Genomic DNA, 13,975 nt, shown 5'->3' with positions numbered 1-13,975 from the left:
CTGTTAAAAAGAGAGCTGATATTTGGCATTATAAAATATGGGGTTTTCACTAAATGTAAAGTGAGGATGTTTTTTTTCTCGTTTACGCATTTCTTAGTGTAGGTTATCGCTATCGGTATTTTATGTATTATAAGGATTCGAAGTGCACGTTTAATCTACGGAACCATATATTGTGCGTGATTCGACACGCACTTGTCCGGATTCTTATATGTAACTTAACTTACCTACACGTCATTCTGTTTCAGGTGGAAAATGAATGCGGAGAGATTCCTACAATCATAGTTCAGAACAAAATTGACTTAATGGACCAATGTGTGGTCGGACCGTAAGTATTTTTCTTCAGATTTTCTTTCATAGAACATTGCATTTAAGTTGTTGCATTTTCTATGTTCTTTACTCTATATTAGATTTGAGTGTAATAAGAAGATAGTTTTTGCGTATCGTAGGTGATGTGCCTTATTTAAGTAAAGACAGTACAGATACAACCATAGTCAATTTAAACCAAATTATTCCCTGTTGATGATGTCTGAGCCGCTAGTGTAAAGAAATCGAAAGACTTTTGCACCAGCAATTGGTTAAAATGATCATGAGATTTTTCAACCATAATCTAGGTTTCTGTGTCGACAATAGCCTTCCTTTTCAAGAAAAATGTTCTGCTTGCCCTTGGGACTCATTTAGAAACTGTTTGAAATTGTTTTGGAGAAATTTGTCCAATTTGGACAACTTTGTAAAACAACATTGTGCCCTGTGCCTACCCTAGTTCAAAGTATTTATTAGTAGTTAACCTACTTAAACATCTTGTGTAAGCCATTGAGTACTTGTTTGAATGTGCAGAGACGAAGCCGAGCTGGTGGCGCGCGCGCTGGGCTGCCGGCTGATGCGCGCGTCGGTGAAGGAGGACGTGAACGTGGGCGCCGTGTTCCGGGCGCTGGCCGCGCGCTGCCTCGCCGACCTGCGGCGCGACCACAGCGCCGACGAGCCGCCGCCCGCCGCCGCGCCCGTCATAGGTACACGAGCACGGCGAAGACGAGGTCTCCGATATCTGACGTCACCCAGACGTGGGCTTTTTAACTCACGATCTCGGGGGCGCCCGGACTGATACACTCAGCCCTCTAAGCCGAGATCCGAGTCTCAGAGGAGACGCCCTTAGAAAGTCGTTCCGCCCATACACTCTGCTTCTGCCTTCGGGCCCCAACAGGCGATGCTCTGCGCTCGCCCAAACTTCCTGGTGACGCCGCTGAGGTCCCATAAGGAGCTTACGGCACTTACATATTCAGAAAAAAAAATGTAGCTGATGCCGAGCTTGTATGGACGCCGGCTGCCGACTAAAAAATCTTGAAAATACAGTTATCTATACTAATATTATAAAGGAGTTTGTTTGGTTGAACGTGCTAATTCAGGAACTCTGAATTGGAACTGGTCCGATTTTAAAAATTCTTTCTGTGTTAGATAGCCCATTCTATCGAAGAAGGCTATAGGCTTTTCCTACGGAAACGGGAACCACGCGGTTGAAGCTCGCGGCGTCAGCTATAGCCTACTATAAATACGACCTATTTACCAGTATTTTGAAACCTAAAAATTATAATTAAGCACGACTATTTTAAGTCAAAAACAAAATAATACAATAATAATCCTAAAAACCGTATAGTTATTATATATATACCTATTTTTAACGGCACAAAACAGCTAGGCTAGGCCTCCCTGCGCTATAGAAAATAGAGCTTATAGAACAACAGAACTCTGTTCCAAAGCGTGTTAATTGACTTAACTGTTACTGTTAGATGGATACGTTAATTTGTGCTAATCAGAATCCGTTTAATTGCAGGCACGTTCACGAACCACAACAGCAACGGCACCATCCTGCTGCGGCCCACCAAGCACCGCTCCGGCGGGAAGAAGAAGAACGTCCTCAAAAGCGCCTGCCGGATACTGTGAGAGCCCGTCCGAGTAGTTACACCATACAACGGCAATATTGAAAACAACCGTATAGATCACAGAACAGACAATGAATAGAAGTAGCAAGGGGGCGTGGCTTGCTTACACTCGGGTGTGCGGAACATCGCAAGCGTTTCCGCGCATGTACTAGCAGTCTTGTTTTGTTTTGTGACAAAAGGAATAAATAATATTCAACTCTAAATTAAGGATGACATATTTCGTTTTTCACTAAATATTAAACTGCTATTTAGGCCACGCCTCTATGTACGCTGGTTTCAATATAAAGAATTGGCACTTTATTAATCTAGTTACCTCTTATATCTGTGGTATAGATTGTGACCCTGGACTTATATTTAATCAGTTAGATAGAGCCCGCTCAGAATACAGAGCATAATAGAAGTCAGCATTCTTCGTGCTACATTTCCTATGTGTTCTATAATGTATATAGGAACACTGTGCATATTGCAGCAGCTTATACTGCATTATCCAACTAATTGTGTAGCGGTGAAAGGGTATAAAGGATGCGCAAAACGCACATCTCAGAACGCTTTCAATCTACGTAGGCCCTTAACTTTGCTGCCTATGATGTAGAGATTTTATAATATTCAAAGTAGGTATACAAAATACGCCCCTTGGCAGTGGTGGTGATCGATAATAAAGGACATATCCAATCAATCTAATAGCTCCTCTTCACTACTAGACATAATGGACAAATACAAGCCACCACGAAGTCACTTTTATTTAGATGGCATAATTTTCAGGTTTTTTGGTCAAACACCAAAGAATGTTCTGCCACATTGGACAAATGACAATAGAAATATGTAGAATGCTCACGATTGTAGAAAGCCGTGGAACTATGGTAGGAACCATATGCTTAGAAGTACTCCGCGCCAAGAAACAAGTCCCGTAGACGCGGCGCCTATGTCTTAATGGCGCTCATTGTCATTTGGTAATGGCGGTCTTATTGTCCTTTGTGTAAGGCGCTGTCAATTTTAATTCAGGTTTTAACCGCGGGACTTCTTTCGTGGCGCGGAGTCTAGAATATAGACGAGCCATACAGTAGGAACCTGGAAAATAAGCCTGTGAAATAAGTAAATGAATGCAACAATCGCGTTAGCATGCGATAGTCGCGAATAAACGCGAAGAATCGTTATAAAAATCAAATGCAAGTACTTAAGAGATTTTTATGCATGTAAATACCAGTAATAAGGTTAATAATTTAGTACTTGTGGCACAAACTAACCTACTTTTTTACCATTGTAATTAGTTGCTATGTAAATATTAAATACTATGCATTATTGATTAAATTTTGTACCTATTTGTTCTTAAGTGTTTCATTTTAACGATAACTGAGCTTCGCTTTGACTTATGTGCGCTTCTTTCCTATCCCTACCCTTCCCTACTCTAAAGAAACACTCCGTAAAAACCATCCTCGTACTTCAAGCAATATTCGTTCTCGAGATTTGTGGTTAGCAACACATTTCATACATTATTTTTTTTATATTATTGAGCTAGATTACCTAGTGTCTAAGTTTATCATTTATTGAGAGCTAACTTGTCGTTGCATCAAGAAGCCGAATTTTTTGCACAGATCGTACCTTATCATTAATCCTCTAGCGACACACTTGCGTTTGCCTATGGTTAAAAACATGATGGTGTCCATTTCTAAATCGGCTCATGTCCAGTTCCGTATTCTGTAAAGTTATAACACTGACATCTTCGGTTTCCACGGAAACTTCGTTGTTTTTGCATTTTTGGCATCTTAACCATTTCATTTTAGGCATCCCATGGAAATGAAATTAAAATTCTACTAAAACTTAATATTGGCGAATATTACATCGACGAGTATAAAATAGCGGAATCACACTCCTGGAATGAAGCTTCGCTCACGACATAGAGCAATGTTTTACGGGTGAAAATGGGAGTTCAATAAAAACACAAGCGATTAAATATTTATAATGAAAGCTAATTTATTTTATATTTATTTAAACTTATGAATCTGTGTAACAAGTACGGAATATACAAGTAGTGGCTAAATTTGTAGCGCTTCTGTGCCAGCGCGTTGCCAAGAGATCAAAATAATGTGCGAGAACATCGCAAATAAACTATTATGCGACAAATTACAAACATGAAGTGTGATATCCAAATTATCTACCTGGCGCCTTAAAACCCGCTCCAGATTTCCGTGCGAATGCACGCCGCGAATACCGGCGCGTGTTTCACACTAATATAGTTCGCGGAACAAAAAAACAGGAATCAAAGCGCGAAATGGCGCGAGCACGCGAATCCGTGAAGAATACATGAAGTTGTTCCACTAATATCGCGGAATGTTCGCGGCTTCGCGCGCGATTCGCACGTTGTGGAGCGGGTTTATCACATTCACACACAGTATGTCAGTTAAAGACAGAGAAGTCAATAAACTACTGATGAGCGTGCCGTTGTGAGTTTAAAAATATATCAATAGTTCGACATCCTAACACTACACAGAACTATTTTTTCACAAAAATATTTCAAACTAACTAGTTACTTTATAAGTTCCAACAAGTTGAGTGTTGATGTCATGACATCAATTTATTTTCGAAACTCAGATTTTGAACATCCAAGCGTTGTTCCCTTTTTAGAAGCAATACGATTGATGTTTTCTGTCTAGATACTTCTCTGTCTACAGCGAAAAGTGACTGCAAATGTCATCTTACGACGAGCCATAGACAATACAAACGCACAATGTGTCAATGTGTTTAGATGCCGGATAAAATAATTTAGATTTTCAAGTACCTAAACCATTAGAGATGCCATAATTGAAAAAATGTGACGCGGCAACTGTCTGTCAGTCTGCGACAGCTGATAGCAAAAATAAAATCACAAATATTATAAATGCGAAAATGAGTTTATTACAGTTGTTTATCAACCCCATTGAGAGGTCTACAGCAAAATCATAAAAAAAGATTGACCAGTAGGTACAACATTGCTTACCGTTTACATGTCGTGACAACAGTGTCACAATAGTCAATACATCAAAATTAACTCGAGATAGGCATTCTAACGATTTAAATCTTATACAAAAAATAGGCATATTTTTTACTAAAAAAAACGGAATAAAAAATATTTATTTAATTAAGTTTCCATCATCACCATGAAAATAAAAACCACTATAATTTGAGCTGACATATAACATACATTTTGAAGTTTTTTTTTAAGACAATCCTTGTGTGTATCAACGATAAAAATAAGCTCATTACCAAATTGTAATCTTATTATCTTTAAACTGTGTCTATAAAGACAAAGGAATACCTGATTGTACACACACACATAGAAAGTCTTGCTAAATAGAGCCTCGTTTTTACACACCTCGATATAATTTTTTAATTCTAACTACACAAAACCAAATAGAAATGCAACAAAATGTTGGTAAAGATGTTCTATTTTAGGAAGCTTTGAACGTATTGGAGATGTAAAACTGGAGAGCGCCGATAGCTGTAAGTTGTTGGCAAACAACGGTTTTTTGGGAAATAGGTTATGATATCACACTCCACTTCCGAAACTCTCTAAATAATTTAACACACACTTCTGTTGTGTTTACGCTCTTGTAATTAACACACACAAACGCGTTTACGACTACTACGTCCAAATCTTCGTCCGAAAATAGAATATCTTCACTTACTATTATTTTTTGAAAAATATGACATGTAAAATAGGGTGACCATACAAAAATAACATATTTACGAATGCATATCTTTCAAACAATATAAAAATATTGTCTTTTTAAAGAAAATCATTAGTTTTAAGTTTTTAATAGAATCAACATTGTTAAAAATAGCATAGCTAATTAGTTATAATCTGCTCTAATAAAAATTTTGATTATGCTCATACCCAAAAATGAAAAAAGTATCAAGACAATAATTCAATTATAAAAATTAAAATAGAAAATTAAATATTAAAAAAGACATATTATTAAAATTAAAGTTTTGTTCTTTTCTCGCTCTGACATTTGACATCACAAGTGTGTCATCTGCATGTAATCAGCAATATCAAATAGGTATATGACATCTACAAACCATACACAATGAAGTTATCACGTCATCATAAAACAATTTCATTGGTGGAACAATCACACGCATTATGATGGTTCAGTTGTAAATAAAAACAACTTATTTTTCTTTAAAAATTACATAAGACAACATTTTATATAATTAATAAAGTTTTTCTACCACACTAAGTCAGTCGCGACACCAAAAATGATCACATTACTATATTTTTCCAACATGTACATTGAATTTTTATTTGTAAAAATTTACACATTTTGATGTATAGAAAAACAATAAGAATTTCAGTGTCTTGATGCTACAAACAAAATGGTTACCCTAGCCGTGTTACAGATTTGGGAGACTGAAATCCAATCACAGACACCAATATTTTCTCTTTTAAACAAAATTATGTCTTAAGCGACAAATGTATAAAACAAATGGACTGCATATAAATATTGAAACAAAACGACAATTAGCATAAGGTAGAGAACTTCTAATCCAAACTGAACACCAATCCAATGTCCAATATTTCATTATTTGCGTTAGACGATTTCTTCTTCAGGCTATTTGCACACATACACACAAGATTTTTGTGTTCGTGTGAGTGCGTGTGTGTTTGACAGTGTCTTCGCCAGCAAAGATCAGGTCCCAGATATCAGACGTTACCCGGACGTGGGCTTTTTAACTCACGATCTCGGGGGTTATATATACTCTCAGGCCACAACACCCTTTCAGAACGGCCCTCTAAAATCTAAACCCGAGGTCTGAGTTTCACAGGAGAAACCCTTAGAGTTGTTTCACTCATCTATTCTGTTTCTGCCTTCGGGTCCCATCAGGCAATGCTTCTGTGCTCGAAGCACACCATCAAAATAAAAACACACACACAATAATACTGTCAATAAAATACGATAACGTGCCTATAGCCTTATAGTTTGTCTACTTTGTTTTGGCTTTGAATTTAGTGGTAAGTTTAAGATACAAACAGAAAATTGACGACAAATTAGATTTTTATAGTTGTGTCCTCCTTTTCTATACCTAAGTTTTAGACTGCGGACTGGACATTAGGTGTTACTATGACTGTTAATGAAATCATTTTCATCTTCAATATTCTGTTACATATGTATTTTAATCTGCATTAAGATACTTGGTATTCACTGTTCAAACAAGACGGTACTTCATGTTTAAATTAGATATTCTCTATAATTTCGACTGACCAGAAATTAAAAGACCTCACCATGTTGCAGAAAAACAGAAACTATTTTTTTCGTTGACCTGGATTAATGGCTCTCAGTTCTAGCCCTTGTGGATCCCTAATTTCTTCTATTAGCAACCTACGCAAAGAGAGCTTAGAAGTACTTGTGGCGCCTTTAATCCAAGGTTTTTTATTTTTCTGCCCCCCTAGCCAAGTGGCAGGTCAATTCTCTTTCTACGATCGCTAACGTGATCTGTCGATAGCAAATGTCATTCCCATACATCTTTCTAGTTTTCGAAGCGTTAGCGATCGTAGAAAGAGATTAGAGGAGACGTGCCACTTGGTTACGGAGGCTGGTTATACAACATCGCATAACGCTACTTACTCTAGACGACTCGAGACCGAATCCAAGGCAGGCTGTAGATGTGAGACACGCATAAACTTGTGAAAGCATACATCACTGGATATGGTAAAGTTTGTTGAACTCACGAGTATGTGGTGACGTTTAGTTTCGCGAAGTAATCGAGGAGACCCTGGAGGCGTTTCTTGATCCTTTTCTGGTCGTCTAACGTGCAGCCAAGTATGGCGGTCTCGAAGTTCCTGTCGGTGCCACTGCTGGCCTCCGGTTGGGACGTGCAGGCGTTCATGTAGGTCTGGCAGCGAGAGTGCGCCACTACGGTGTCCTCGTGTACCGACACCACTAGCTGGTCTATTAGTAAGTTGACCTGGAATATACAATGTTTATTTTTTTTTACTTTTGAGCAAAGATTGTGCAGAGCTGTTTTATTTTCTATTATGTGTGGAATTTGTTTTATAATATATCTGCGCTGTCTGGTCATGTTTCCTGTGTTGTCCAGACATTGCCAGTTATTTTTTCAACATAACTTATGATTTTTAAACAAAAAAAAACAAGATAATCATCATCACCATCAGTGAAATTCACAATCAATTTTTTCATTTTTTTATTTATTTACAAACTTAAACTAACATTACAGTTTTTCATTTGACAAGACAATTGATTTAACTGTTCCTGAAAATATGTGAATTTTGTGAAATATGTGCAGTGCATACAAAAACATTAAAGCACTGTCAAATAAGACGTAAATTTTCTTTGATTTTTAATATCTATATCACACATGACCTTACTTAAAACAAGACATCATTTAGACTAGCAAAATAGATTTTTATACCAAAATTGAACTTATTCAGTTTAATTTGACCTATCGTGAGTATTATTCATATTATAAATTAATATTCAGTTAAATTTCGAGGTTAAGTCCATAGATAACTTGGCTATTACTAATTTCATGAAAATAATAATAATTGTCTAACCTGATACAGAGCCTCTTCTTGTTGTGTGTCACGGTCCGTTCGCACCGCCACCTCCACCGTCATGGCTCGCGCCAGGATGCGGTCCGCGTACCGGGCTATATCATCCTTATCACCTGGAAATAAGGTGCAATATCCTTTGTCACTTATCTTTCTGCAGGTTCATATAAAAAAATAAGGTACAATTTTCTCTATTATTCAATAATCTTAAATTATAAAAGAAATATGGTTCTTATGTCATAAAAATAAGGATATATTTCTATTGACAATGGCCTGTGTATATTTTATAATATAAAAGAGATAAAATAGCATCTCTAATTGAAAGAGTTGATTTACATACAATGGTCAGTATGATCTTGACTTTAATCTTTACCATAACCGATTAATGGTAATCAACTCTGTTGTTTTTGTTCTTTCATCATTTCATTAACAACCCATATTCGACTCACGTTGAGCACGAGTCTCATCTCAGGATGAGAGGGGTTAGGCCTTAGTCCACCACGCTGGCCTAATGCGGATTGGCTGACTTCACAGACTTCAGACACTAAGAAAATTCTCAGGTATGCAGGTTTCCTCACAATGTTTTCCTTCATTTGAGACACGTGATATTTAAATTCTTAAAATGGACATGACTGAAAAGTTGCGAGGTGCATGCCCCAGGCTGGATTCGAACCTTTGCCCTCTGAATCGAAGGCAGAAGTCATCCACTGGGCTATCACAAAATCTTTTTTGTTAATTCAGTATAATTCAACTAAGAACTCTGAAATATTTAAAATGCTACAGTGAGATACAAATCTTCTTCCTCAATTGTAATTTAGAAATACGAATGTGAGGATTTCCATTCACATTCATAAAAAAGAAGTTATACAGTATGTTGCAAAAAACCCAGTCAGATCTGGTACCTAGTTCTTAGGTTAGTGTATACATTATACTTATCCTGCACTTATTTTAAAATAAATACATTATACTCCCTACACAATAAAAAAAAACATACATACGGCCGAACATAGAACCTCCTTCTTTTTGGAAGTCGGTTAAAAAATACAAAATTATTAAAACTTACATGGCTCCATAAAAGCAAAAAATAATAATTTAGAGGTAGGCTTTACTTATTAAGATCAGATGTTGCTGTCCTATAATATTTTAATAATAAAAAATAATTACATTCGGATATCTCGGAGAGCAGTTCTGAATGCTTCACACTGTCCAGGGTTGAGAGCAAGGAGTCCTTTTCTTCCTCGATACGTATAGTGTCCCTTCTGAGACGCTCCACCCTCATCTCAACTTGGTCCAATACAGATATCAACCTGTTACATAGCAAACAAAATACTGTTTTACATTCAAGTCAAAAATGCAAGAGAAAATCTAAGAGCAGAGATTTCCTTCAGAACAAGTCAACACGCAATTAAAAAAATTACATATCTATACTAATATTATAAAGCTGAAGAGTTTGTTTGATTGTACGCGCTAATCTCAGGAACATAGCCCATTTGTCGAGGAAGGCTATAGGCTATATATTATCCCTGTATTCCTACAGGAACGGGTACCATGTGGGTGAAACCGTGGGTGCGGCGTCAGCTAGTGGATTTAATACTCTTTGTGGTATCTTATTACCAGAGCAGTCTCTCCAGGCGCTAAATCCTAGAGAGCGCCTAAATGATAATCCTAGTCAACCGTAGACGGTACTGTGCCTGATTTTCAATTGGTCACCCCAGAGTATGGTCAAGTTCTTCGCGTTTCATTCATTCTTACTCTTTAACACTCATAATTTGGTATATGTATCTGCATATTATTAGGCGCCATATTTATATCTCGCTCCTTTTTAAAACTTACTTCAGGCCGGCGCTGCTTATACCTACATCACAACCAATCAGAAAAAAAATTTACCCATGTGAAGAATTTAATTTACTGCATTAGATTTACTATGCAGATGTTATTTATCATTAACATAGGAATTAAGATTACTAACATTACAAGATTACCATAAATAAATGTTGAGTTAATAAAAAGGTATGCAATCAGTAAGAAATCAATTAATTAATCATTATCCTGTACTTGTTTGTGTATTATTATACCATATTTCTTATGAAACACATTTTTATGTATATGTATTAATGTTAAAGATTACAATTAGCTACTTTACTTTTAACAGAATACTATAACTTTTATGTACTAAAATAATGCTGTTTTAATGTGAGTGATGTGAGCTGTGATAGCCTGTCTCCAATTTTGGAGGGTGTGGGTTCCAGTCCGGGGCATGTACCTCCAACTTTTCAGTTGTGTGCATTTTAAGAAATTAAATATCACGTGTCTCAAACAGTGAAGGAAAAACATTGTGAGGAAACCTGCATACCAGAGAATTTTCTTAATTCTCTGTGTAGTGAAGGCTGCCATGGGCCAGCGTGGTGGACTATTGGCCTAACCCCTCTCATTTTGAGAGGAGACTCGAGCTCAGCAATGAGCAGAATATGGGATGATAATGATGATTGAAATCAGAACTTTTGAGATTATGAAGATTAAGTTTTGGCTCAGGTCTAGAAAGTTATATAATCACGCCACAAGATAATTGTCTGTAATTGTCTGGCAAATCCCTCTCTTTAACATTTATTAGTAACCACTATTAGTCAAACATATTTATCTCTCTCTAAATAAGCAAACTTATGATTGCTCTACAAGAATCAATCTTTTGTAGTACATGTAATTTTTTTTTAAGCATATGAGCAATAGTAGTCCTCTAATTTGGTGTAAAGACTATGTTAGGAGTAGGTATGGCAATAGTTCAATGGGCTGGGATCAAACCCACAACCTCTCTGTATTAAATCTGAACTCTTAGCAGTAAGGTTGTTAAGACTTTTTTTTAATTTCAAACTAATGACTTTGCGTGCCTGACTTTATTATCACTTGATTGTGTTATAACCTAACCAAGTAAGACTATTTTACTCTTTCAATAATAAAATTGTACTCATAAGTTTCTTAACAATGTATAATGTTATAGATATGACATTAATAAGCAGATATTGATAAACAGGCTATTGAAACAGCTGAGATTGCCACACCACTCATAAAAATGCATCAAGCGTGTCAAAGAAAAATTTAACAACAAAGAACTTAACTATACAATAGAAACTTTTTACAGTCAGAATGTATTCATAAAAAAAGTAAAACCTTGAGCACATGGTACATTTTTACATTATACAACAAGGCCAAAAAATTGTAGAGCATGTCCTAATATAACGAGAGCTTTAGGCGGTAGCGTGGGTGTTATATGAATATTATTTTATAATTAGTACAACTGCGAACTTTACTACTAAGTACCACGTAAAACAAAGTGTTCTAAACTTGTTGGAAATTATAGAAGTTACTGGTACATACGTGAATTTTTGCAAAGAATTCGCGTATGTTACGTATTTACTGTAAATAACGAACCTGTCTTTCGGTGCCGCTGTCCCAAGTGCCGATGTTTCGTCTATGAGGGGTAAACGAGAAGTTTCGGGAATGGTATACACGTCTACCTCCATTGTTTGAGGCCTGTACGGACCAGGTGCCGCCAGCTTAAAATATTTCAAGTCCTAATGCTTCACTTATTGTACTTTGAATATTAAAAATCAAGGGAAATTCGTGGTTTGCACTTCCTCGAAATTTCAATTTTCTTTTAAAATAATAAATGACAATTGACGTATGTCACCAAAATTAAACAGAAAAAAAGAACAGATACAGATATTTTAGCGGACCAAACCCTAGACAAATATTAAGTACTCTGTCAAATCAAAGAGCAGGAGTAGAATCGAGATCAAAGAACATATTTTAAATTCGAGATTAATCTAGAATCCTTCTCATAGACCACCCTTCTAGATCCTCTATTGATTTTGCCATATTTTTTTTTAACTGGGTTCTAGCACTTTTGAGCTCTTCATTCTACAATCGGAAAATTAATTCCAGTCAGGGGCCTAATTGTCTAACGGAGTTCATTGATCGTAAAGTTCATACGATCGGCTACGATCAACGATCAATCGTAACTTTACATTGGTATTGTCTAATTTAGTTCATTATATGAAGACCGGATGGTGAACGATGAACTGAAATCATTCATGAAGATTGCGTATTGTTTATGCAAAACGATAGTGAAACTATCGTTAATAATATTATCAAATTTAAGTCAAACTCCATAATAATGCATATATTTTAACAAAGTTTTATGTCTTTTGTTTAAAACATTAAAGAAGCATTAAATTTCACGAAAAATATCTACTATTGAAGAAAATAGCGTGAGAAAATGGTACATGCAACTCAAGTAACAAAACGCAATTAACAAATTTAACCAAGGGCTATTTGGACTATTTGGTAATCTCCCTGTTGTCTGTGTAGGCTAGTGTCAAAATAACGGGATATCCTATTAGTCTGTGGTGAAACATAGCATATTAATAACCTGTGGATTGGAAATTTTAATTTAACAAAACAAAACAAAATTTTTATTTTTCAGGTTATAAAGAGAATTTAGAAATTGAGCAAAGTTTTACTAAATTATAGTGATCTTAGGAGCAAAGTTTACTTCGTTTGTGTTATTGTTAATCAAAAATATAAAAGTAAACAAAAAAGAAAACTACCTCTATCTAATTTTGTCGATGTCCATTTCTTAAGAAGTTTCTCATTAAAACAACCCTTAACTCAGGCAAAGCAGGGCTAAGGTGGTTAGCGTAACTACAAGTGGTTAACTTACAGTTAGCCAACTGAAGAACAATCAACAATGCCCGATTAATAATTGATCGCGCTGCTTGTCTACTACATGTCCCTGCACTAGTTATAGCAGTAATTTCTTTGTTGGGAAGTATTTAGCACATCCGGGCTGCGCAAAAGGAGAGGGTGGGCATTTCCTCTGTCGTTTAGAAAAGTCCGCATGTTATTTTTATCCCAGTGTTAATCTCTAAGTCTCGTATGAATCGGCACTAATATACATAGGTTTACCTAAGTGTGTGATGAGTGACTTCACAAACAGACTTATTATTAAAGGATTTGAACAGTTCTCTAGCTCTTTAGGGTGTTTTATTCCTTCACCAGCCAACAACAGTGTCATAATTACAATGGGTTCGCAGAGTTAGTTTATCTAGGCATTTAGATATACCATTCAAAATTCTCTACTGAGAGCAGAATGTTACTGTTTTATTTTATTTTTTATTCTTTACAAGTTAAACTGAAAATCCACAACCCTTTCAGTTGCTACACGTCACACCGGAATGCTAAATCGTTTGGCCGTATGTCTCAATTGGTCCAGCCGGGGATCAAACACAGGACCTTCGGAACATTAATTATCATAAACATCTGATAGTGGTATATTAACACCATAACTACCAATCCACATTGGAGCAGGTTTTTTTTTATTCTTTACAAGTTAGCCCTTGACTACAATCTCACCTGATGGTAAGTGATGATGTAATCTAAGATGGTAACGGGCTAACTTGTTAGGAGTAGTAAGACAATCCACACCCCTTTTGGTTTC

The 13,975-nt window shown here is 36.3% G+C and overlaps 2 protein-coding genes across 2 annotated transcripts in view; one reads left to right on the top strand and one right to left on the bottom strand.

The window, feature by feature from the left end:
- The window catches only part of LOC112047167 (ras-related protein Rab-23), a 31,350-nt gene extending 28,091 nt beyond the window's left edge, over positions 1-3,259 (top strand). Inside the window, exons 4-6 of the mRNA XM_024084181.2 lie at positions 246-325; positions 835-1,007; positions 1,826-3,259. Of these exons, the coding sequence (XP_023939949.2) occupies positions 246-325; positions 835-1,007; positions 1,826-1,935 (363 nt within the window). The 3' untranslated portion in view covers positions 1,936-3,259. The remainder of the gene's footprint in view (positions 1-245; positions 326-834; positions 1,008-1,825) is intronic.
- Positions 3,260-3,880: 621 nt separating this feature from the next.
- On the bottom strand, positions 3,881-12,183 carry LOC112047166 (BAG family molecular chaperone regulator 2). Its single transcript, XM_024084179.2, has 4 exons — positions 11,908-12,183; positions 9,646-9,788; positions 8,485-8,597; positions 3,881-7,877 (listed from the first exon to the last, which is right to left on the bottom strand). The coding sequence occupies exons 1-4, from the start codon at positions 11,997-11,999 to the stop codon at positions 7,638-7,640; spliced, it is 588 nt and encodes a 195-aa protein (XP_023939947.1). The 5' UTR covers positions 12,000-12,183; the 3' UTR covers positions 3,881-7,637.
- Positions 12,184-13,975: the final 1,792 nt, after the last annotated feature.

This window comes from Bicyclus anynana, chromosome 20 (assembly GCF_947172395.1).
Source record: "Bicyclus anynana chromosome 20, ilBicAnyn1.1, whole genome shotgun sequence".
NCBI lineage: Eukaryota > Metazoa > Arthropoda > Insecta > Lepidoptera > Nymphalidae > Bicyclus > Bicyclus anynana.
Note: the sequence above shows the minus strand (reverse complement) of the source record. Positions and strands in the feature narration are given on the sequence as shown.